Raw genomic sequence first — 27,027 nt, forward strand, 5'->3', positions numbered from 1 at the left:
AAAATTTTTGTTGGGGGGGCCAGGTAGGGGCACAGATTTGGAGAAGGGTGGCAGATGTAATTGGCAGATAATGTTTAAAAAAAATTCTACCAACCGTTAACCATAATTAAATAACCCTGTAAACCTAATAACTGAATGTGCTTTTAACTCTTATTAGAATGAGATTTTAACCACTACGGTGCAAAGTTTTTAGATACTGCGTTGATAAAGTACAAGAGATACATCAGCGCGAACTATCACATGACCGCATGACCTGCCCGAAACCGGAAGTGACGTCATTTTGCGGAAATGTAGTTTTTTTACGATCGGGGCCTTATGAGCCTATACTTGTGTTTTAAAAAGTTATGTTTGAGTTTATGACTTTCTGTGTCGTTTCTGGGATGCTTAGGACTCATATTGCACTGCTGGAAATAGTTTATTTTGATGCATATGCTGTTATTTTGCAAATTTGCACTATAATATTTATTTTCGTTTTTCCTGCAGTGTATAAAAATTGGTGTATTTCAAAAATAAAACTATGAAGACACTCAAAATAAATTTCCTGTGGTGGGAAACTAGTTTGTGCAACTTTTTTGTATTTACAGTTTTGAGGGATGAGCCTCTTAAATTTCTCTAACTAGAAATATATGTTAAAAAAACAAAAACGATTTTCAATTTTTTTGTAGTTTATTTCACTTTTTTGCAATTTATGTAATTACTATGCACCTAATGCAGACATATTATTAAAGTTTGGGCTATAATGGTTGTATTGATGTATAGCAACTTGAAATGCTCCCAAAAATGGCTCCACAGCATGTAAAAATATAATATAAGCTCTGGCGGACTTGGTTCTATGGTAGGTCTTAAAGGGTTAAAAAGGTCTTTGTGTCTTTTCTACTTTGTTACAAATGTCTCTTAGGCTGCCCACATGCAACATAATGATGATGGTGTTGATTTACAACAGACTCCTCTCACATGTAAATGATCCAAAAGTGTGGGATGTTTGTTCACCTGCTTCACTGTAATCAGGCATCATTTTTCAAAGAGACCTTCCACCATCATCTGATGTCAGATAGGCCTGATCTTCACTTCAAAGGGACTCTAAGCAGGTCCAAATGCTCTGATAATATTCAGTGTGATAATACATCAAGCTGATGTCTTCCTCTCCACTTTTGAGTAATCTCACTATTTTTTCTAAAGGCTGAGATCCCATTTCCTTTAGAAAATGAAGAAAGGTACACACAAAATGTTTAAAACATCCATAAAGGAAACAATTTTACATGTTCTCTGTTCTGGCAGATAACTAATGGAGTGATCCCAAAAGTTTTTAATCTGTCATATCACAAAAGTACTGTCAGATGGATTTAACATATGTTTGTTTATAAGTTTATAAGTGTTTGAATTCATTTTAAAATACATGTCATCCTAGAACTGATCAACCTGGATACTGGAGTTAGGAGTATGGCCAAAACGACTGACAGGTGTCCCAACCCAGACAGCTGAATTTTCTGTGTCTTTTATACTGTCTTAATTTAACAGCTGCTTATTATATTTATTAACCACATTTTATCCATTATTTTTGCTCCACGCCCTCCGGTTGGATACTATCTAACCAGCACCAGTCATGATGGGACAAATGTATCCCCGAACTGACTGATGAGTAGTTGCTTGCAATTATTTGTGAAATAAGTTGCTAAAGCCCAGCGCAGGCCTGGAAAGCAGTCAGTGAACCCACTGGAAAGTTGTATATGGTGCAGATGTTTGTTGTGCACTGAATTTAGCATATAACTATAGAAATATTCAGGTATTATATTTGCAGTAAGCTACATCAATGCTATATCTTTCGGCAGGAAAACATCTGCACTACCTATTGCTATTCCTCGATGGATCTTCAGACAGTGAAAAAACATTGGTGAAGCAGAAGTTAGAAACGGTGCACTGACATCTTGACAGTGAGGAAGCTACATTAACACCACTGAGACCCTCTCTGTGTGGATGGTGCAAAGAGAGATAGATTGTATTCTCCCCACACATCTGCGCTACATAGCACCTACCACTACCTACACAGAGCATGTAGGTCTGAAATACATTGCTGTGCGATCTGGGAAGGCACAACTTTTGCCTTGAAGTCAATGAGTTTCTATTTATTGTTTCTGTTGTACTTTTTCAACTTTTGCTACCTCCCCGAGGATAATTAGTGAATATTTTTACCACTTACCAGCTAGCTAGTGAGTGCACATCTTTCCCAAGTATACCAGGGGGTCAGCAGTCGATCTCGAGGCTTGCCTGAACATATTTTCTTTATCTATTCCAGTCTTTTGTCAATAATTTTAGCTAACAGATTTAGCTGCTAGCCATACTATTTGCTAATAAATTCTGACTTTTCAATCCTAACTTTAGCTAGCTGTTGAACCCACTAAAATTAGCAGCTTCTGCATCTGTTAACCATGCTTTTAGCAAGCCCTTTGAACCATTTTTATCTACTGTTTTAACAGTACTTATTTATTGTCTTTGTATTTATACTTCTTAGCCATTGCTTACAATGTAAACATACTTATGTGCACTTAGTTCTCTTTTTTTTTAATACAGCAGTCAAATACATCCTGACTGATGTGTAAGTAGTCCCTGTAGCTTAGTTACACTTTGGGAATCACTGAATAAAAGGGCTGCTTTTTACTAGAAGAGATAAATATAACTGAACAATAAGTTCAATACTTAAATAATTTTTATTTCTTTTATAGAGTAAAATATTGGATTTTACTCTTGTGAGGTTTATGAACCAAAATCCTCCATCACAGCTATTTTTTGCCTGTCAGACTGAGCACTCCTTTGAGGTACAAACTGCAGATAAAAGCCTGTCTGTGTCTATTCTGTGTGATGTTCAGTACATTCTCCAACTGTAGGATCCAAAAGCCATAAATAATTCCTTTTTTTGAAATTTTAAACACAATAGCTCTAACAACAGCCTCTGCATACAATGTGTAAATTTCCGCCTTATTTCAGACGTAACTAAAAGCAACTTACACATCCTTTCTCATTTCATCATCTCACCGCGTGTGCTGATTGCGCACAGCAGGAAGGGACTGTTTTTTGTCATTGAAGTAGCCTTTACAGTATTCATCCCTATTTTTGTCTCACAGCCTGAACCTATACTTTTTCTGGATCCAATCAGCATGCTGTTGTTTTACTCTGTCTCAAACAGAATCTAACATTTGAGACGAGAGACCTCTCCTCTTCGCTGGCGTGAAGGTAAAAGCAACACCGGCTGCATTTCAGGAAGGATTTTGACTGCACTTCCACTACCTTTTCTCATAGCGTCAGCTGTAGGATTTCGTTTCAAGCTGCACTTCTTTCCTTGTGATGACATTGAGTGATACATTTCTGGAAATCCATCAAATAAGAAATGATAGATGATAACGGTGAAGAAGACAAGGAGTTAAAGATGGGATGGGATGATCGATGTCATCAACAAACAGGTGATATCATGCAGTCCCTGGGGGGGATGGAAAAGTAGATAGATCCAAGACTAACCAAAGAAAGTATTCAGGAAATATTTTTTTAAAACTGAAGAAATGAAGGAAATGCTGTGAGGTGGGCGTTAATTTTCTATGCAACTATTGTATCTATGAAAGTTTTGTTTTCTAATCTGCATTTTTTACATTCTTACTGAAGTTTCAGGCAGTTTGCCATGAAATTCCGTATCAACATTTTTGTATGCCAGTAACACTGGTAATCCTTACTTTGCATCTATGCCCACCATGAACTTGAAGTTAAATATCTTACTAATTATTAAAAACAATTGCTTTCAGATTTTCTAAAGATATTTAAGGTCTGTAGAGCAGCCGTTCTAATGAAACTGGTAACTTAGTACAACATTAGGTCAAAATCAATCCATCTTCTTAAGCACTTATCTAATTTGGAGTCACGGGGAGGCTTGATCCCATCCCAAAGTCCAAGGGCAAGATCCTGGACAGGTTACCAATCTATCACATTATTATTAGCTTAAAATGATTGGTTTTACTTCCATATCTTATTCCATTGTCACAATGAGCATGCTTGCACACTGATATTAGCATTCACTGCTGTACAGATTTATAGAGCAAGGCTAGCATCACAAAGGAACTCTTAGGGGTTTATGTACAATGGATTACATGTGAGACATGTGGTTAGGTCCAAAATTAACAATGCAATGAACACCAATTCACTATCATACCAGTTCAGCGCCCTAAGTTTAACCCCTTTAGGTCTATATGAATATCCTGTCATGCCTTATCCTCATCCGGTCACATACCAAATACACCCTTTCAGTCTTGTGGTTTTTCCCTCTAACACATCAGTGCTGCTGCTGTGATGCATCGCTGCCTGCTGTTTCAACACCTCAGGCACCCCACAATCCACCCCTAAGCCCCAGGGGGATAATTACCTATCACTCCCCAATTTGCAGAAAGTGACGGGGATCGTAGATGCCAAACTTGTATTGTATTCTGCTGCTGTAATGAATGAAAGTTTTGTGACAGAAATATCTAAATTGTGAGCAAAATGCCTTCAAGAAAAAATGCAGTGCTGTAATTTAATCTCGTATTGGTTAATGGTGCAAAAACAAAACAATGCGGAGATATAAAATAAGAATGAGACACATATTTCATGAACTTTAATTCGAATCAACAAAAGAACTGCACTGCTTTGCTTTTTTAATCTTTTTTTTTTTGATACCTTGGACCTCGTGCCTTGTGAATAGCAACTTAATAGGAATGTGTAACAGAGATTTAAAGCAGTCCTTTGCCCCTTTCTTCTACTGCCCTTGCTCAGGCCTTTCATTAATTTTAATGAGGCCAGTTTATGGATGCAGAGGGGTGCCAAGAAAAGTGAGTTGTAACCTACAGCAAAAATATGCACTACAATAAAATTCACTCCTATTGTGGTGACTCAGAGAAATAGCTTAATTCAATTTTATTTATATAGCATCAAATCACCTCAAGGTGCTTTATATGAAAGCTATAGATTATTCAATACTAAAGAGAAAACTAGTGAATTACATAACCTCCTATGAGGAAGCACTTGGCGATAGTGGGAAGGAAAAACTCCCTTTTAACAGGAAGAAACCTCCAGCAGAAGCAGAGTGAGGGAGGAGCAGCCATCTGCCGTAACTGTTTGGAGGGGAGGGGGAAACAGGAATTCTTGTACTTTGGTGGCACTTTCATTCTTCGTTTAAACTGATATTGTAGCTCAAGGAAATCTAAACTCCTTTTTCTGAATCTCTTCCAAGCTCTGACCCTCCAACAGTACATACTGTACCTCCTGTTCCACACTGAGCTCCATTATCCTGGGATAAAGTGACACTAAGAATGTCCAGAGAGATTTCTGTCGCTGTCGACAAAGATGCCACCTGAGTCAGATGACAACTGTACTCTGCCACAGTCAGAGTTCTTGCAGGCTGTCGTTTGCTGCTCTGCAGTCATAAAAATTGCCTTACCCGTGCTGGATTTGTGGTGATTACGGTCCAAGTAGTACACAAACCCTTGAGGATTTTGTTTGGACTCACATAAATCCCTTCTCCATTCCCAAGACAAACAGTATTAAGACCACTAATGCAATAATCATCAGCACAAGCAAACGTACACAAACAAGACACAAAGAATCAATCAATGAAGAATTTAGAGATGTATTATGCTGCAGTTGGCTGAGTCTCAGAAAACAAGCTGCTTACCAAATTTCTACAGTTAAATTATGTGACACAGTTATTCATTTGACATTTAGAAAAAAATGTATCATGCTATACAAATTGTGTGCAAAGCCGTTATCATGGGTGGAGGTGTGAATCTGCTCTCTTTGCCACTTTACTAAATGGATGCTCGTTATAAGCTGCTGAATACGCCCCTAAAAAAACTCCACCTAAATCCCCGTCTGACAGCTGCACTCAGGTGGCGTGTTTTTTTGTTTGTTTCACTTTTGTATGTTTTTTTTTCCTCCTTCCGGCGCCATTAGGCAAGATTTTGAAAATTGTTTTTAAAAAAATCTTCCTGCGTCCTGCTTCTTTTGTCATTATTCACTAAAAGTCTTGAGTCCTTGAGGGGCGACAAAAGCCCTCTGACGAGCAGATGAGCAACAAATTCTCTGCGGTGACGACTGTTCAAAGCTTGTTTGATGCACAAGGATTTATTAGCAATTTCTGCACCAAACCAATTAGGTATAAAAAATCAAATAAAATTTAAGAAACATCTGTGTTTCAGGGTTAATTCAGTTTCATGCTGATTTAATCCAATCAAGAGCCGTTATAAACCGAATTGCATTTATTAATTTTAACCACGCTGTGCATTTGCTGCAGATATGACCTCCTGTTTGAATGACTGCAGCATTTTTTTATTAGTCTATAAAAACAATAAAGAGCCATCAACGCTAAGTGGCTGAACATTACACTTCCCTGCTTTGTTTTCTTGTTTGTTTGGGATTTTTTAATATGGAAGATGCAGGCTTTGACAACATAGATGACAAAGTCTGAGTTTTAATCAAAAAGTTTGCTCTACATACCCCACTTTCTTTATTGGCTACATTTTTTGTTCTGGCATTTGAAATGAAAAGCAATGCTCTGCTTTGAAACCTTGGACCCTGGCATTCTTGCAGATGTAACTTTGACACGTAGCACCCACCTCCATGAAAGTTCTTCTGCAAAACGCATCGACGAAATACAACGTGAGAGCTGCAGCAGGCCTGCAACACCACCTCAATCAAGACCTTACCTTCCTAAAAGGAAAAGAAAACAATCTCCAATAAATCAGTTAAAGGTTGCATTATGTTAATGAATCTGGATTGTAATGAACCTGCACTGCTGTCTAACTAACTAACCCCTTTCTTTCATGAACTAAAGCACCTTGCAGCCCTTGACTGACATATGAAGATATTCATAAATATCAGCATGTATTTGTTCACAATCATTATCAGTCAATATTATTATCCTCTGCCTACTTTAATACAGGCATGTGTTCTAATGCTGAGGCTTACATTCTGATGACTTTATAACAGGCTGCTTTGAATCCATCAAGCAACCAGTAACCTGATGCACAAGAGACAGCAAAATGTGGCCTAATTTAAAATGAATTGTTTAAAATTACACTTAAGTAAACTTAACTTCTGCTCAAAGCCCATCGTGAAATATTGTGTTCAGGCAGTTATTTGGACAGTTACACTCATAGGCAACTTTGTTAGCTGCACCTGCTCAACTGCTCGCCAGTCACATGCAACTGAGTCTGTGACAGAGAGGCTAGTCTGAATATTTAAAGAACTGATGATCTACTGGATCTCCCCACACATCCATCTCTAGGGTTTACAGAGAAAAAGAGAAAATATTCAGTGAAAATGCCTTGTTGATGACAGCAGTCTGAATGCTTCGAGCTGATAGGAAGGCGACAACAGTAACTCAAATAAGCACTATTACAACAAAGATATGCAGAAGAGCATCTCCATGTCCAACCTCAAAGCCAATGGGCTACAGCAGAACACCATATCGGTTTCCAATGTTGAAACTAAGGCGACAATTTGCACAGGTTTACTAAAAGTGTACAACTAAAGATTGGAAAAATGTTGCCTGGTCTGATGAGTCTTGATTTCTGCTACGACACAGGTTAAGACTCTGATGTAAACAGCATGAAAGCATGGATCCATCCTGCTTTGTATTAATGGTTCAGGCTGCCTGTGGAGGTACAGTTGTGTGGGGCATATTCTCCTGGCACACTTTAGGACCCTGAACAACAGCTGAACATCGTTTAAACGCCACAGCCTACCTGAGTGTTCTTTCTGACCGCGTTCAACCCTTTATGATTACAGTGTAACTATCTTCTGATGGCTGTTTCCAGCCGAATAACACAAAATGCCACAAAGCTCAAATAATCACAGACGGCAGTGTTGAACAGTGAGTTCGCTGTACTCAAACGGCCTCCACAGTCACAAGATCTCAATCCAACGGAGTACCTTTAAACTGCTCAACAGCATCTTGTTATTTAGGGGACACCAAAGCAAAATCACTTTTCCTTTAAGATAAGATAAGATAAGATCTTATTTAAGGTAAGAAGTTAAGGTTTAACTTTAAGGTAAGGACTAAAAACTCACACTGCGAGGTTTACTGTGAGCATAGCAGACCAATAAGTGACTCAATCCATATATTTGTGTTTTAAACCAAGATATTTCACTGCTCTTTACATTTTTCCTTATTTTTTACAGTTCTGTTAGTATTAGAGGCAAATGGCATCAAACTTTCCCCCTCTCTCTCCCTCAAAATTTGGACTACCCTTTCTTTTTTTCTTTTTTTTTTATATTCTTTATTTCTACAATATTACCTCATAAAGATGATTACAGGCATTAATTAACACAGTTTACAAGAGAAAAACGAAACAAAACGAGAAGAAAGAAAGACAGATAGAAAGAAAGAAAGAGAAAGAAAAAAAAAAAAAGGAAAAAAAATTATATATATATAAAATAAAAGGAGAAAGCTCTGTCGGGAGTAAACAATTAACTAAATTGGTGGTTTCAAGCTTTAAAGAGAAAATTCGGTTTATAGGTATTAACGTATTGGACCCACTTATCCCAGCACAGATGGAACCAGGCCATCCTGTCATTAACATGAGCTGTTACTTCCTCCATCCTATATATCTCTAACGTAATTTCCCACCATAATGACAAAGTCGGTATGTCTTGCGAGGACCATTTCTTTGTTATACATTTCTTACTTGCAACCAATAAAGCTCTTAACAGACATATGTCATTTTTGGACCAGTTCTGCGGTATACAGCCAAAAAAAATTGTCTTCATATCCTGAGGGAATGTACAGTTAAAAATGCCTTGTAATATACCATGAATGTCTTTCCAGTAAGTCCGTAGCACAGGACAGTCCCACATAATATGGGTGTGATGGGCTCCTTGGTATCCACAGTTTCGCCAGCACACGGGAGGATTCCCATCATAGTGAGCCTTTTGACATGGAGTGATAAAGAACCTTATCAGAGTTTTCCATCCGAACTCCCTCCAGCTTTTGGAGGAAGTACTCCTCCATTGCCATTCCCACATCTGAGTCCATTCTTCCCTAGAAATACACATCCCTCCCTCCTTTTCCCATAACATCTTCACATAATCAGTTGAGTGTGGAAGCTTATTCATAAAAAAATTGTACCAAAAAAAAATGAGTCTTGTGTCAACATCCCCACTGTACGCCTGTCTAAATAAAGTTACCAATTCCACGTTAGTATTTGACATCTGACCGATTGTTGTCTTTATATAGTGTCTTATTTGCAAGTATCGAAAAAAATCCTGTTTTTCTAGATTGTGTCTCTGTTTCAGCGTGTCAAAACTAATAAGGTTCCCATCCTTTATCAAACTATCATATGTAGATAACCCTTTAGCAGGCCAGCTTTTAAAACGTGAGTCCAATTTATTCGGGGCAAAGTCAGAATCATATGCATACCATTTGAATAAAGCCAAATCCTGTTCAAGTTTGAATTCTTTCACGACTTTTCTCCATATATTAAGTGTGCACGACACCCAGGGGTTATGAATCTTGTCAATATATTTTCGAATATTCGAGTCCATCAGGACAGCTTGTATTGGGGAGGAAAACATATTCTCCTCTATAGTCTTCCAGTGTGCTTGGTAGCTTGTATCACACCAATTAACCACCGTTTTCAACTGAGCAGCCCGATAATAATTTTTTAGTGATGGCAACCCCCATCCTCCCACCTTCTTATGTAATTGTAAAGTTTTAAAACAAACCCTCGGCCGCTTCCCCCCCCATATAAACCGCGATATTATTTTATCCCATTCATTGAAACGACTTGGATCAATGGATATTGGTAGTGTTTGGAATAAATATAATATTCTTGGCAAGATGTTCATTTTAATAGATTCAACTCGTGAGTGTAAAGAAAGAAAGGGGATCATGTTCCATCGCCTAATATCACCCACTATTCTCCTTTGTAGAGAACCAAAATTCTCCTCAGATAGTTTAGTTAAATCCTTGGGAATAACAACTCCTAGATATTTCAATGATTGTGCTTGCCAATTCATTGGATATTGAACAACCATGTGAGCTGGGGGGTTGTAGTTATAGCTGAGAATTTGAGTTTTAGACATATTAATTTTATATCCAGAGAGTTTCCCAAATTTTTGACACAGATTCATCAGCGAAGGCAAGGAGTTAGTGGGCTGATCTAAATAGATCAATATGTCATCCGCATAACAAGCGAGCTTGTGTTCCTGTCCTGCAATAGTGATCCCCTTAATGTCTTTATTTTGTCTAATTGATTGTGCCAAGGGTTCTAAGTACAATGCAAACAGGAGCGGGGACCAAGCACAGCCTTGTTTATTTCCTCTCTGCAGAACGAAGCTATTTGAGAGAGAACCATTAACTTTAATTCTTGCGGTGGGGTTAGTGTATAGTGCCCTCACCGTATCAACAATTCCCTTATGTAAGCCGAATTTATCCAGGACTTTATATAGAAAGTCCCAATTTACAGAATCAAAGGCTTTTTCTGCATCAATACTCATAAGCATGGCTGTACTCTTAGATGTCTGTATCTGATGTATTACATGAAGAGTTCTACGTATATTATCCTGGGTCTGTCGTCGTCTTATAAACCCCGTTTGATCATTGCTAATTAAGTCAGGTAAAAATTCTTCCATTCTCCTGGCCATTATCGAAGTAAACAATCTATAATCTATGTTAAGGACAGAAATAGGTCTATATGAGCCACACTCCATTTTGTCTTTCCCTTCTTTCGGAATAGCCGAAATAATTGCCTCCTTCCAACTCGGTGGAATTTGCGCTGTTTTTAACACACAGTTAAAAGTAGTAAGTAGTGTAGGGATCAAGTCCTGTTTGAATTCCCGATACCACTCCGCGGTGTAACCATCGGAGCCTGGTGACTTATTTGATTTCAGCCTATTGATGGCATTCATAAGTTCAGCTTCCGTCACCTCCGCTATCATCGTTTTATTTTGTTCCTCGTTAAAGCTTGGTAGGCATAAAGAGTTCAGGAAGTTGTCCATTTCGTGTTCAGCCCCCCCTGGGACTCCCGCATATAATGTTTTATAAAATGACTCAAAGGCGTTTTGTATCTTGCAAGGATGAGTCATTATATTCCCCGTCTCTGGGTGTTTGATTTTAGTTACAGTATTCTCCGCTATCTTCCTCTTAAGTTTCCATGCTAAAATTTTCATTGATTGCGATCCTCCATCATAATGTTTCTGTTTCAAATATAACAATTTTCTCTTTATCGTCTGTATACTCTGCGTATTTATTTCATTTCTAATCATTGTTAGTTTCTGCAAGGTGCCCGCTGAAGGCTTATGGACTACCCTTTCAGCAGAGAAGAGAAACAAATACGGAGCCTTCCTCTTTTCTGAGCCTTTCTCAACCGTATTGATTGCTATACAGTCTATAACTTTGATTGCTTTTATCCTGTCATGCTACAGTTTTGTTTTATATGTTATTCATAGCATCTGTGTAGCTATCTTTCTACTTGTTTCACAGTCAGACTCCCTCAGTCTACTCTATTGAGTGTTCATACTTACATTTGAACATCGTTTGTCTGCTGAAGATGGGTGTCGATAGGTGCTCCGCTTGGTACGGGTGCTTTTTCCTTTAAAAGGAGTGACTGACAGGAAGCTTGACGGTGAGCTGTCACGCTACCGTCGCTGTCCTCAGAGTGAAAGTCGATAGGAGGATTTCACAGTTTTTTTTGTGATGACTTTAGGAGGAGAGGAGGAGAGCTGTGAAATTTAAGGCAATGGAGGGAGATGGGCCACTGCTTTAATTAAACCCTTGGAGACTGCTGGCTGCATGGGAACAAGGGCCAAATGAGTTGCTGGGTCATGTGCATGCGTTCTGCCACATGAATAATACAAAGCACTGCAGGCTCATTCAAAATAATCTGAGAGCGCTGCTCTTTTCAGGGCTCTGCTCACAGGACAGGAAAATCCAGGGTGTTTTGTCTCTGCTCATAGCATAGGAAAGAAACACTGCAGCTTAGACGTCTTGGAATTGTAATAGAGAAAAACTCGCTATATGCTGACGGTACATATAAAGATAAAATGAATACATGCAATGTGTAATGGTCAATCATAGCGACAAAACTTTACAAAATTATCATTTGGCGCTGCATTTGCACTCAGGTCAGCCGAGATTTTTAGTGTGTTTCAAATCACAGTTTGGGTTTTGGGTCAGTCTTACTGTCACAAACCCACTGAAAGCTACCGGACCAGCACCAGACAACAATTAGGTGGCAGGCACTGTGGAGCAATTACCTGCTAAACAGCCAAACATTCCCCCGAGGGGTTTGTGGACAGGGTAGAGCTAGAAGGAGAGTGAATATCTTACTTAAATTTGCCAAGTAGCCCGAGACACACGAGCTCAACTTACCCCGGCTCATTATAGGCGGTAATATGTCATATATTTAGCCTACATGGGTTTTTAAAAAATACTTCCAGTGGAAAGCTTTCAGATGTTTTCTTTCACTCTTTTGTAGCCAGTTGTTTTATGCTAAGAAGACTGTGAGTGACAAACCACGATTAAAAGTCATTCATTAAAGAATCAAATAAACAGAAACGGGTCGCTCTTTTTTCATCATCTAAAACGTCTGTGTACATATTGACTGCTGTGGGTGTTCGGAGTCATTTCCACACATTTAGTGCAAACAATGCACCTGCTTAAATTAGAGCTTTCGTGTGTATTGGTATTTTCAGTTTACTTGCTTGTGGGTGTTATTTGTACTTTTTTCCTACCTACTTGTCTTATTTAATGTGTGCTTGATTTTCTGAGTAAGGATCAGTTCTGCACTGATGACCACAAAGACTCATGGGACTGTTTGGATCATTAATAGACCTTTTTCGCAGCAGACATTTTGACATTAAATGGCAGGTAAACACAGCTGCTGCTAATGACAGCACCATAGCTTCTGCTTTATTTAGGTGCAGGGCTTTAATTAAGATAATTAGTGACACCTGCGCTCACCTGCGTTATATCAACAAGACTGCTGTGGGAAAAAGTAGCTGTGCTTTTTAATCCACTTACAGCGAGTTGTGTTCACGCTTCGATTGTCATGAATGTCTGAGCTTTGGCTTGCAGCTTCTGACCATCGTTCAGAGCTGTTCAAATGTTAAAGTGGATTTTTATATCTTGTTTTCTGTTATATACAAATACAGTGGCTTATATTAAACAGGTTTCACCTCAGTAGCTGTAAAGAGACATGAAGGGAGCTAAAATGACTTGTTTCAGGCAGTGGATGAACTGATGGACTGCCTGAAGCTGAACACAAACTACTTTAATAGAGTCTAAGAATAAAAGTATGGAGCATACGGTTCCCTTTCCAAGCAGTCCTGTTGTAGTTGTGCAGTACGGGGGCCTTTTCTTATAGGAAATATGCATCCGTCCTCTTCCACTTATCCAGTTTAGTGTCATGGGTGGGCTGGAGTCTATCAGCTGTCATAGGGTGAAGGGCAGGGTACACCCTGGACAGGTCACCAATCTGTCACAGGGCTAACACAGAGAGACAGACAACCGTTGACGCTCAGTATCACACCTAGAGCCAATTTAGAGTCACCAATTAACCAGCGTACGTGTCTGGTGGGAAGTAGCCACACAGAGCTCACATGGACGCGAGGGAAACTCCACACTCTTCTTCTCAGTGGCTCATCTGCCTCCATCTCACCCAAACCCTTGTGTCCTCTTCTGTCACACCAACCATCTGCATATAGTTGTCTTCTTCCACTGGTGCTTGTTATTGTCGGCCTCAACAGAATTCATATGAAAATCTTATTGATGAGCCAAATGCTTGATTTGGCACAGATTTCCCTTCATGGGGCAGTCCTCCTCATTTATCCAAGATTGAGACCAGCACTTGGACTACACCGGCTGAGTGTATGTTAGCTGTTTTGCAGACCTAAAATAAAAAAGCAAATCTAACTCATCATCTTAGCCGTACCGTTCCCAATATTTCTGATTATAATACTACACCTCACAGAGCTGAAAGTTGTGCGTCTACAACATGTAAGCCTTTTCTTAATTAACTGATCAGATCAGTACTGGCAATTAGCGAAGCTCTTCCTGCGATAATAGTGATACAGAAGGATAAACACTCACAATCTTCAAGGACGTGTTTTGCTTTAAGCATTTAATTTTAAGAGTCCATAAAAAATGAACATTTCTCAGATGTTTTCCACTCACAGTCATCATGAGAACAAGCTGTCAAGGATGCATCTTTTACAAAAACACCCACATGTTGTTGAATCCACTAAATACAAAGAGTCCTACAAAAAACCACAACACTTTGAGAGGGGTTAATAAGGACTTTTGGCTTTGACGTGGAAGCAGAGGTAAAGAGTGGATGGAGTTGTTGAGTTTTCATGTGGGAGTGAGCAAGAAACGTCAGTCCCTCCGTAATAAAGCTCACTCTTCTCTTTCATTCTCATTTTACTCTCTCGCCTTGTCTCTGCTGAACGAAGGATTGGCTGAATAGTTTTGACCTTCGCTTATTCTCACACGCTGCACAGTATTAGCCCAGTAATTTTCATGCTTCTTATAAACAAGGCTCGATACTGTAATTCTACTTCCACTTGAACCCTTTCAAACACAAAATCACTCCCCCAAAAAACACGCTGCAAACAGTGGAAAAGTTCAAGAGAGTAATTTAAGTTCTCTGTACATCCACGCGATAAATACAGCAACAGCTACTAAAATGTATCTCGAACAGAAGAAGACAAAACGTTGAAGTGAGGTCTGCAGCTGATAAACAGAGAGAGATGTGGTGCAACGGTGGGGCTGCTGGGCCCCTGATACAAAGCGAGGATGAACTAATGCCACATGTGATTGATGGATGGCACTTCTGCCGACCGCTATATGTGTGTGTGTGTAAGCGTTTAAAAGAAGGCACCAAATCCACTGAACCACGGGAAGTGTCGAGGAGCTCTTTTCTTTTTGGATTCTGCCTCCTTTAGCCACAGTTTCTTCCTCTTGTTGTCTGTGTGTCCTTCAAATTAAAAGAAAACGGGGAAAAATCATTAGAATCATCATATTTATTCTCACTTTCACTTTTTAGCTTATTTAAACGTTATGAGTTGTAAATAATAGTTTTATTAATGTGAATAAATCACTTGCAGGACTAAAAGTGGATTAGCTTGGTCACAGTGTGCCTGTCATATAAATTTCCCGAGACATAACAGCTCGGGAGCACAGTGAGCCACCGTTCTTGTGGTGATTCAAGCAAAATGTGCAGAAAAACTTCAACTGCATCAGATTTGGGAAGAGACTGTAAAGAGTTCACGTCACTACACTACACTACACCCCTCCTGCTGATTGTTGACGATGCTTTTATAAGAGTTTTAAATGAATGTGTCTTTATTGGATAGAAGCAGTAGAGATACTGAGGATTTTCTAAGACAGCCAGGTTAGTGAGATGGCTGGACTTAGTTTTCGATCATGATCAGTGTGTGCCTGTGTCCTTCATGAGTTACGAGGCTTTTTTGAGCTCATAGCTTCAGTACTCTTAGAAAATGACTCAGATTTCACTGAGTAGTCCAATTACTGTGGAGAAATACACTAAGCAACACATTCATAATGAATCACAATCACTGGACATGAAGCGTCACAGCTTGCTTATACAGGTTTGTTGTCTTACTTCTGAACTGCCTTAATTGCATTAACTGCATAGAGTCAAACAGTCCTCTGAGATTTTGGGTCATATCGACACAAAGATGCTTCATTGGATTCAGATCTGGTGGCTGTGGAGGCCATTTGAGTACAATGAACTCCTTTTAATGATGTGTTTAATGATGTGTGGTCATAAAGGGATGGACATGGTCTGCAACAACACTAAGATAGGCTGTGGATTTAAATTAATTGCTAAAAAAAATATATCCCATAAAGCATTATACCAACGCCTCCAGCCTGAACTTTCAAAACAAGGCAGGATAAATCAGTGTTTCCATGTTGGTCACGTGGCACCAAGTGTGGTCTTCTGCTGCTGTAGCCTATCTGCTTATCAGAGATGCTCCTCTGCAGACAACTAAGGTATTAAGGTGCTTTCCTTACTGCTTGAAGCAGTCTGGCCATTCTCAGCTAACTAAATACTGCTCACTAGGCAGAGGTGGTTGTGTGGGAAAATCTCAGTATATAAGCTGTTACTGAAATAACGTTCAAAGTTACTTAAATCACCTTTCTTCCCCATTTTAATGCTCAGTTTGAACTTTATCAGCATTTGACTGTTTACATAAATGCAGTGAGCTACTGCTACGTCATTGGCTTGAAAAGGTTTAGCTAACAAAGTTTCCCGGTGAAAGTAGATTAAAGTTTTTGTCTCCCTTGTATCCTTGGACAACAGTATCATGTCACACTTCTTACTCTTTGAATTCAGGTATTTTCAGTCCCACTGCCACAAGTGTAAAAAATAAAAACTAAAGAAACCTGACAGGTAGCCACACAATGTGCCTTTACAAACAATTGTGAAAGAATGGGTTGTTGTAATGAGCTTGTTAAATTCAAGCATAATACTGTGAGTCAGTTTGTTAAATCTCTTCCCACCTAGATATTCGATAATCACGTGGCAATATTGTAAAGTGGAAGCATTTAGGAACCACACCCACAAAGCAGCAGATCACATAAAGTTACAGAGTGGGGTCTCTGAGTCCTGAGGAGGATGGTGTGTAAAAGTCAGCAATGCTCTGTGGAATCTTTAACATCAGCACAAAAACGGTGTGCAGGGAGCTTCATGAGCGAGTAGCTCCTCTAGGTGTAATGCATAAGTGGAAATTAAGAGAAATCTTGGATGGGCCTATCAGCATTTTTCTCCTGGTTTTTGTTCAAATTAAAGCTGTTAATGACTTGGCAACTAAAAGCTGTCTTTGTAAAGGATTGATCACCTATCATTAAATATATCAGAGGCTGCCTGTAGCAGTATGAAGGGTTCCTACTCGCAGTTAAAACTCTGAGCTTTAGTTTGCAGCAGCACTTAAAACCACTCCTCTCTCTGAGGACCCATATTTAAGTAGTTTGTGTCATTATCTCAGGGAGAGAATTAGGGCCTTTGTTTGTGTCGCAGCAGGAACTATGTACAGTGAAATTAAAAGTCCCCTCCTTAACTAACAAAGCCGCTATTATAAAGCATTCAGCGGCTGCGTGTTGCAGATAATTGCTCAGCTTTTGTGCATGACTTCCTGACCCCATGAAGGAAAACAGAGGGTGGACTCTGACCCCTGGTCGTTACTGCGAGCTAGAACAGAGCTGCCTAATGAACATCTCTGTCCTCTCTGTTTACATCTGCCAATCAAACACGCCACTCTTCGTCATCCTCCTTTGTGTGGCCATCAAACACAAAAGCAGACAATTAGCTGCGCTTATTAAGACTCTGCTCTTTAAAGGGGGTGGGCCTATGTGTGCTGGTAATTAATCAGCCCTACACGGGCGGGTGGGCGGACCTCTCGTTTGTCCCGGGCTCTCCCCCTCTTCCTCTGGTGGGTTCTGGGCAGAGTTCCTCAGGTGACGCTGGTGCAAGCCCAGGCCAGGAAGCGTGTTCTGTCTGCGGCGGCGAATGTCCTCCATGGGGTCCTCAGCTGAGACGTCTGTGGGTGTGAGCAGAGCAGAATGGCAATGAATCACACCTAAGCTCCTCGCTGTCTGGATGGTTTGCCCGAGGTGTTTAAATCAACATTAAACCCACCCCACCCAACCCCACCCCCCACGTAGCCTCTGAGAATTCCAGCCTTCTGACATGAGATGTGAAGTGAGCTGAAAGGAAAACATATTACCTTCTCATGCTCTTGGCAGTGTGAATACAATCAGGCAGCGAGAGAGAGGGGTGGGGAAAAAAAACTAGATACACACATCTATTACACCAAGTTCAGTCCAAAAGGTATATTGATATAACCAACAAGAAACAAGAAAGATGAGATAAAACGAGAGGTTCAAAGAGTCCCCAAGGCTACACGGACCCCTTTTTCTTTCACACCCCAACCATATATTTCATTCATATTTCATCTGCCCGACTTTATTGTGATTAGTCATGTAAATAAAATGAGATTTGGTTATTCTTTTCTCTAGGTAATTTACATTTATATTGAATTAGTGGCAGGCAGGGTATAGGAGAAGGGAGGGAGGGTGGGTTGGAAGGGGGGGACTTATTATGCTGGGAGATTACAGGCAGATCTCATCGCTATTGTGTTGTGTAATTAAGGCAGTGGAGAGGAGAAGAAAGGAGGCCAGATGCTCGCCGTGCTGAACCCAGTCCCATTTAGAGGAGGGTCTGCAGCAGCACCCCACCCCCCAAAAAATACAAAATAAAAATAGAAAATCCCCTGCACAGCGTGTAACAGTCCAGCATTAAACTCATCAGAAGTCATCAGAGGCCCGTCAGCTTCGTTTGAGCCACCATCTACTGTACCTGCGCGAGCATAAACATAATCTTTCTAAAGGTGTCCTCCATGTTTTCTCTTCGCTTTAGGTCGATGGGATTTTTAGAAGGAGATCTTCAGATGCTTTCAGGTGGTGCTCAAGGGGGTTTAGAGGCAATCAAACACAACTGCTTGAGCTCAGGCCTTAACAGAGACAAAAAACCTTTGCTGGATTTCTATTCCCTCTGAATAGGGACCTTATTACTGCGGGTCATCCATTCTGACCCAAGCCCAATTTCTTTTTTGTCACAAATGCTTCAAGGTTAAAACTGGCTGAATGTAGTTATTTTCTCTAAACTTTAGGCGCCCGTTTTAACCCCAGACTTGAATTTCTTCACTCTAGAGTTTACAAATCAGCTTTTTTTTTTTTTTTTTTTTTAAACTGAACACACACACACACACACACACACACAAAGATGTAAACGAGCTGACCCCCACATGGAGGCACCTGCTCCCAGCAGACCACCAGACAACAGGACAATTGGTGGCTTTATTCTCAAGGCTGCAGTTTGAAGGGAGGGGGTGTGCGGGCGGGGGGACTAATCCCAACCTGCATTTGTCTCATGATCCTATCAGGTGAGGTTAGACGGCTGGATTAAGCTAAAATGCATGCGACTTCAAGGGTGCGTGCTTCGTCCCAGCCTCCTTTACTCCTGGGGATCAATATTTGCATCCATTAGAGGTCCAGTGATAAGATTCCTTCTGCTATCAAGTTCCATAATCCATCAGCAGTTAATTAATTTCAACAACAACAATATCAAAAAGCAGTGATGATAATGAGATTTTTTTGTGTGTGTGTTCATAAAGGCAGCCTTTTATTTTCTGGATCAAGGACTTCATTTGAGTGAACACAGTTGAGTTCCTGGATGCTTTCATTTGCAGCTATTGTCTTGAGAGTGCCTGTCATTTGTCTGCAGGCTGAACAATGGTGTGTGTGTGTGTGTGTGTGTGTGTGTGTGTGTATAAAGCCTGCTTGAAGCACACCGTCTAGACTGAAATGCAGGAGCACAGGCGTAAACGCCCAGGTTAAAACGCACACAGACACAAAATCCATGTGTGACTGACAAAGGCAGCCTTACTTGCAGCAGGCTGGAGCTTTAGTTGTCAACTGTGGAAGCTTAAAATAAATCACTGTTCAGAAGGACGTTAACCCTACATGACAACTACAACCACAGACCAGATTATTTTCAACAGTCCACCTTCCCCAGGTTCGAGACATCTGGTGGCGCGCTGATGCGACTCTGCTGCAGAGCACAGGGAGATACAGTCTTGTAGAGACACAGCCAAAGGGAAACTGGCAGCTTATCTTTGCCATCGTTCATAAAGTGACCAATGGTTTCAGGTTTCATGCTAAGCTGTCAAGCGGGCAAGGCAGAGAGAGGGGGGGGGGGATTAAAACAGGATGCTGCTTTCAGCCAACAGGAAGCCATCTCTCATGACATGGGACAGGAAATCACAGTAACGTGTCATACTGGAATAGATGGATGGAGAGAAAGAGAGCTGCAGGACCTTGGTCTTCACACCTTAATCACTACAATGGCCTGTTACAGAAATAAAGGGCCTTTATTTTTACTGCAAAACTGTTTTGATATTCAAATTATGAACACCGATGGACTTCTTCTGTGTTTTATTTGAATTTAATCTAAAAGACACATATGTCACTTGTTGCTCCATTTATTTCAATAAGGCTCCAGATGTTGTGAGCTTTTGCTCTCAGAGAAATCATGACGTCCTGCTGTCTATTGCTCACAAACAGCGTCACCTAGTGGCCACCTTCACATTGAAACGTGCGGTTTAAAAAAAGCAACAATTAATCTTCTTTAATAGGAAACATCATGAAGCTAATTTAATTTATATTCTTTATTTAATGCGGCATTTTCACCAAATTCTACACATTGAGGCCCATTTTTTAATTTAAATAAAATAAGCAGCAAGGTAATTTATTGTATCTTTTATTGTTGAAATTTTAATGTTTGTCGGGAAAAGGTCTCTCTTGTAAATGAGACATTGCGTCTCAATGGGACAACAAGTATAAATAAAGGTTAAATAAAAAAATATTACCAACACAAGTAGATAATTAATTTTTCATTTTTTTTTTTTTATCATTCAAGGCGTCAAAATGTGTTTAATCCAAGCATATATTATAGATGAACACATTTTAGACTTGCACCAGGTAAACTTTTTGCTAACAAACAAGAATAAATGAGACTAAAAAAAAAAGCCAACAAACAAAAATAGGCTTTTTATAGCGGAACCTGATTAAGATTTACCTCATTTTTAGCTTTTCACGCTATCACAATAATCCTCTGATAACCGTCTGTGCATGTATTGATATACCATCAATACAGATGGCTGATAGATCATTCGGCATACTTTATTACTTTAAATAGTGCCAATATAAAAAGAAAAAGTCACTAAAGCAGCGGCAAAATTATACTTCCTGTTTAGAGCGCCGGTGTTCTGGGAACTGTAGTTAATCTAATAAATTACACAACCCGAGTGTCCAGGAGGGGGAGCTATAGTACCACGGAAAATCCCTGCTCAGGTAACACCTTTTTTAGTCGCTTCCGCTCTTCTTTTAAAGGGCTTAATCGCTTAAATATATATATATTAGACCACCACAGGACATCGAGATCACATCAATGTGATCAAATGTGGTGTCCAAATTTTCGTTGCTTCTTGGTGCAGTTTAATAATCCTCATTTACATTAGCAACAACAATCCCTAATGTATGCAGCACATTTACACATACAGAGATATGAGTGGGAAAACGAGAAAGAGAGCATACAGGGCTGCAATGTCACCTAGCAACAGGACTACGCACGCGCATCTGAAATCAGCGGTTTGCGGAGGGGGGGTGAAAGCGTCAAATAGGATGATAGGTGGTCTTCACAGCACTGAAACAGAAACGCAGGCACCAAATGGTGTGTTTCTGCATCAACGTTTCAGTTTTAAAGCCTCACCCTGCCCTTTGCTTCTTCTTTGCTTTCCCACTCCTGATTGCTCTTTTGCAAAAATATGCAGCGGGGCTTGTGTAAATAAACTAGCCCCGAGCACATTCCTTAACACACACATACTCTGTGCACAGTGACCTCAAAACAAACTGCAGTCATACACATAACCCAGTTTAACTGAGTCTATCATGGCAAATGTTTGTGCAAGCGCGCACACACACACACCTACCTTTAATGGCTCCGAACACAACATGTTTGTGTGCTTGTAATCAAGGACTTTCTCTGCTATTATCTGACACAGCTTTTACCAAACTGATCAGCCCAGTTACTTCTACCTTGGATCAGATCAGGGCCACTATCAGCACTTTTACAATAGCGCATTAAACTGCTATAAAGGGTGAGGCAGAGGTGGAAATGAAATAGAAGGGAGGCTGTTGCTTCAATTTCACCTAAAAGTAAAGCTTACCTATGAGAGGGGGGAAAAAAAACCAAAAATAAAAATAAATAATCAGGGTGTGTTATCTTTGCTGTTTTCCTCATGATCTCTTGGAAAAATGATTAGGAGCATTATTTTAGTGAAAAGCAAACAGTGCATTGTGTAGTGACCTGCACTGAAACTGAGGCATTAGTGGGTTACAAAATGAAGCACAAGGTGAGCTCTGACTGAGAGTGAGTGTGCGAAAGAAGCAGCCGCTGTGGTTTCTTTTATTGCGGTTGTGTGAAGCAGCTTTTAAACAGTGAACGGGCGCAAGCAGAAGACTCACACATCCAGGAAGAGTGAGGCAATAAAGAAAGTCACTCAAGCAAAGAAAAAGCATCACACAGACACCAGGGTGACTGCAGCAGCACTTCCCTTCACGTTGCACAAAGTTTATTATCTAAATCTGAACTTTTTATTTTGCTGTTCTTTGTACAAAGACCCTGTGCGTCTGGTAACAGTGCTGGGAATCGGCGATCATGCACAAACAAACCAAAAACACACTGTGTGTCCTTTCCCCCCAAAAATACACAAAAATGCAAAAGTGAGAAAAATGCACATTGTTACAATTAATTTATTAATGATCTGTTCATATTATTACACACGCGTGAACATGGTAATAGCAAACAGGTTAGCAAGGTGAAGTCCAAGTTAAAGACATTAGGGTGAGGTGGTTAAGCTTTCCTCATTCACTTGTTAAACTGGTCAAATGTAAAGAGCAAAAATGACATGCATAAGTCAAATGTACAGCATCTTGTGTTACCTTTTCCCCCCCTCCAACAACAAAGACAATATACACCCCGAAAGGAAAAAAAAACTATTTATATTTATATATACGTATAGTACGTACCAAGCTCTGTCGCAGAAGTTAAAGTAAAATTCAATTTACTGTAGAAAACAAAAACAATTCCCAGCAAGCTGGTCCCACAAAAATAATGGAATAAATACAAATATACAAATACTGTGGAAATGTCTCTTGCCTCCCCTCACAGCTAAACTAAAATGAGAAAATTGTTCTTTGGGAAATGAGATGCAGGAGGACACAGAGAGGAGAGACCGACTGCCGGAGATTTCCAGATGACAAAACTATGTTGAGGCGAGATAATTACTTGTTATCCAGTCTTAGGAGCTGCTCCTTACCATTAACAGTTAGAGATTTTAACTGACCATCCTCTACCACTTCAACCCGCTCCTGGCCGTTCTCAACGATCCTGTCAAACGTAAAAATAAAATAAAATAAATCCATAAATAAAAAGACAAAATACACTTTGGAAATCAAGAAGACGGGATAATGCCAGAAGTCTTATAAAGATTGCAGAGTTGAACATTTGGGTACCGTTTTGTGGTAATCCTTCTGCCGTTGACGAATTTGGTGGAGGTTGATACAGATTTAAAGTTACCCATTCCTCCTCCTCCTCCCCCGCCGCCAAATGATGATGAAGAGAAGGAGGTGAATCCTCCCCCACCCATGTCTCCAAATGAGCTAAAACCTAACAGAAGACAAACATTAGAGAAGAGAACTAAAATAGGGAAATTCTTCCTCTTTTGTTCAATAATCCTCTCTATGTACTCACCTGAATCAAATCCCCCAAAGCTACCTCCAAATGCTGGAAAGCCCCCAAAACCAAAGAGCGATCCACCCATCCTTGGCCCCCTCTGGTGACTGCGACTGCCTCCAAAGAAATCATTAAAGGGATCATCAGCTGTGAATGAAATCAGAGTAATTTGTGAGTAACACAGAACATCTTTCAGGAGCAGGGACAAAACTCCACGTTTAATCTGACATGTTATCACTTTCACCTTGTTATGGTATACATGCTCGCTTAAATGGACACATCACTGCCAAACTGTCTGCTGTCACCCAGTCACCAGTATCACGAGCAGGAGACTTTACTCTAGGAGAGCTGGACGGGTCCGTAGAAGGTCCTTAACCCATCAGCAGGACTATTACTGCTCCTTTGTGAAAGGAGGAGCAGGATAAGCACGGCCAGAGCAAAACGACCTCCAGCAGGCCACCAGCGTGAATGTCTCAGACCAAACGGAAACAGACTTCATGGGGCCGGCCTCAAGGGCCAACATTTTCTAGCGGGGCCTGTTCTCACTTCTCCCACAGTGGAGCCAGACTGGCATGTACCACAAAATACCAGAATTGGCAGCTACACCATATTAACCCCGATTCTTTTGTCCCCGTGACAGAACAGAGAAAACCGACTCAGAGTGTTAAAACATTTTTATTTCTTTTTAATTCAATCATCTTCCGGAAGAGAGAGACCCCTGCACAGCTCAAACGCCAGTTGCAAGAGCTCTAACATTTTTAGCTCAACATGTGTCTTATATGGTGTTATTTCTGTACTTCAGACGTCACACACAGTTTCATTACAAGCGAAACGCCTTTTATTCAGTTCCTTTATTCTGTCTTATTTATTAATATGCCTGTGCACTAAAACTTCTTGTTTTTTTAGTCTGGCTGAGCACTTTTGTGTTTTGTAAGAAACACAACATAATTCCTAATTTATCCCATTAAGTTTACTTCAATTCAATCCAATTTTATTTATATAGCGCCAAATCACAACAAAAGTTGCCTCAAGGCACTTAATAGATACAGAGAAAAACCCAACAATCATATGACCCCCTTTGAGCAAGCACTTTGGCAACAGTGGGAAGGAAAAACTCCGTTTTAACAGGAAGAAACCTCCGGCAGAACCAGGCTCAGGGAGGGGCGGCCATCTGCTGCGACCAGTTGGGGTGAGATAACAGAGACTTTGAAGAGAGATGCCCTTATGCCCTCTGCTTTTCACAGATGAGAGCAAGTTACCCTGAGCACATGTGACAGATGTGCAAGGGTCTGAAGATGACGTGGACAATGTTATGATGACCGCATCATCATCATTCAGCATGACCGGTTTGATGGTAGGTCAGTGATAATGTGGGGATACATATCCATGGTGGACGGTACCCTGACTGCCATCAGGTATTGGGAGAATTTTGGACCCAGTGTTAGTACAGTGGGTCCTGGGTTCCTCGTGGTACATAATGCCCGGCCTCATGTGGGTAGAATATATTCAGGCTGTTCCAGGAGGATGAAGGAATCAACAGTACTGAGTGCCCCCCATGCTGGCCTGACCTAAATCCAACATAACATCTCTGAGACATCATGTTTCAGTCCATCTGATGCTACCAGGGTTCATCTCAAACTGCCCAAGGGTTCAGTGATTACCTGGTCCAGGTCTGGGAGGAGAAACCCCAGGGCAGACACATGGAGGCTATATAAATGACCATTTCTCAGTTGCTGCAATGAAATTTTAGCTAAACAGACTAGCCTGCAGCATCATTTCTTTCACTTTGATTTTTGGTGTGTTTTTTTAATTCAGTCCTCTGTAGGCTGATAATTTCAGACATTCAGCATGTTTTTATTCCCAACTGAGATCTGATGCATTTTCTAGGTGTTCCTTTAATTTGTTGGCTTTTGGTTTGTTTGTTTTTTGAGTATCATTATGCAAAAAAATATCATCTTATTCTGAGGAGGTCAGGTGAGAGGCACTTGCTCACAAGAGGATAAAGTCAGGAATATCTTTAGCTTTGCTCTCCTTCCAGCAGTCTCAAACTAAGTGTGGTTCTTTGGAGCTGGACAGGAAGTACAGTTTTTTCCCTCGAGTACAGCCAGCCAGTTGCCAGCTCCTAAAATATTTAAGTACCTGATACAAATTTTTAAAACAAATTAAGGCTGTGGTGAATATCAGAGCATCCGTTTGCAATTTCTGGAACAATCTTATCCCTAAACTGTAAAAGTGCCGACCACTAATTCTCCTCCTAAAGCCCTGTGGACGCCCTACTAATTGTGCTCTGCCAATCTGGGTCAGCCCAGCAGGATAAGGCTGGATCACTGGCACCATTTGCTGAAAGAAGACTCCTCCTTCAACCTTGAATGTACTGAGGCAGTGGCAAGAAAGCTTTGCTTGTTCCCTCTGACTGAAAGCCTAAAATAAGAGTATCTGCTGACTGCTATTGCAACCACATTACTGTCCATTTACCTTAAAGACCTTAGAGGAGACAGCTGAGCTCCTGCAAAGAGGTCAGAATGACAGCAGGCTTCGCTGAGAGAAAGTGAGGAACGGGAGTGCTGAGGAAGGCCGTTTAAACACTCGGACTGTGATTTAATTATTGTTACAGTGGTGCACATACAGATAGCTGGAAGAAAAGCTGAGTCATTCTTAAGTAGAAGGAACACGCTCTCGTGCTCATGTACTCTGGCAGAACTTAAAAAGAGATGTCAAGCGCAGACTGGAGATTAAACAGCCAAGAATGTGCCACGCCTGTGTAACACCTCACAGAGCATGAAGAAAGTGAAAGGGCAGTATCACAGTGTACAAAAGCAGGGGGGGATTTAACAAGGCGGTCTGAATATATGAAAACAGTTTAGAAAACTGAATTATATAAGCTGTGTTTTAAAAGCAGCTGTCCCGAAGTATAAAACAGTCATCTGCTCCTCGTCCACGTCTTCACATTTTCATCTGAGAATAAGAGTGTGCCGTTCTTGGCAGGCAGCTCGGCCCTCAGCACTGTGCGATTCTGTTTTTGTCTCCAAACACACCCCGCCCGCAGTCTGCTGGACGCTCCGCGGTAGCCGAGTGATCCACCGGACCAGCTGCTGGACAGTCAGGACTCCAGGCTTGATGGGCTTTTAAAACATATGTCAATCTTCCTCTGATTTGCCATGTTAATAGAAACCAAGAAACACACCAACACGGAGATTAAATAAACTTAAGACAGATGACTTTAAAACCTTCTCCGGGTGCATACCAATCAAGCAAAATAAGGTTTAAACTCTAGTTTAACTGCAGATAAACTTCACTCTTCTGCATGCAGACTCCATGGTTTGCCATTTTTGCTCTCACTGTTTACCGAAGAGCGCAAACAGCAACAGCTGTGCTTACCCGTGTTCAGAAGGACACAAGTTTACATAATGAAACATGACGACTCCCTTCTAGCTCCAGTTCTGTGGTTCTTATTTAAGTGTCATATTTAATGATTTTTAATATTTAAATTTTTCCTGTCAAGTCCAAAATGCACAGCCGTGCTCGAGTGTTCGAATTATATCGTGTTTTACATGCGCTCTGACACACAGCGCGCACACAGACACACACTTGCCGTTATTACATCTGCTTTTGTTTTAATACGGAAGCTATTTTTGAA

At 40.5% G+C, this 27,027-nt stretch overlaps 1 protein-coding gene across 2 annotated transcripts in view; it reads right to left on the reverse strand.

Moving 5' to 3' along the window:
• Positions 1-14,115: 14,115 nt before the first annotated feature.
• The window catches only part of dnajb6b (DnaJ heat shock protein family (Hsp40) member B6b), a 29,182-nt gene continuing 16,270 nt past the window's right edge, over positions 14,116-27,027 (reverse strand). Inside the window, exons 6-10 of one of the 2 annotated variants that reach the window (XM_085287002.1) lie at positions 23,409-23,537; positions 23,171-23,324; positions 22,975-23,045; positions 17,431-17,574; positions 14,116-14,987 (exon numbers count right to left, since the gene is read on the reverse strand). In XM_085287002.1, the coding sequence (XP_085143128.1) occupies positions 14,878-14,987; positions 17,431-17,574; positions 22,975-23,045; positions 23,171-23,324; positions 23,409-23,537 (608 nt within the window). In that variant the 3' untranslated portion in view covers positions 14,116-14,877. Of the gene's footprint in view, positions 14,988-17,430; positions 17,575-22,974; positions 23,046-23,170; positions 23,538-27,027 lie in introns of both variants that reach the window. The other variant, XM_085287003.1, reaches the window with a different exon arrangement.

This window comes from Mchenga conophoros, linkage group LG9 (genome assembly GCF_057382185.1).
Source record: "Mchenga conophoros isolate Kocher_MC1m ecotype Shallow Benthic linkage group LG9, M_conophoros_male_GT1.1, whole genome shotgun sequence".
NCBI lineage: Eukaryota > Metazoa > Chordata > Actinopteri > Cichliformes > Cichlidae > Mchenga > Mchenga conophoros.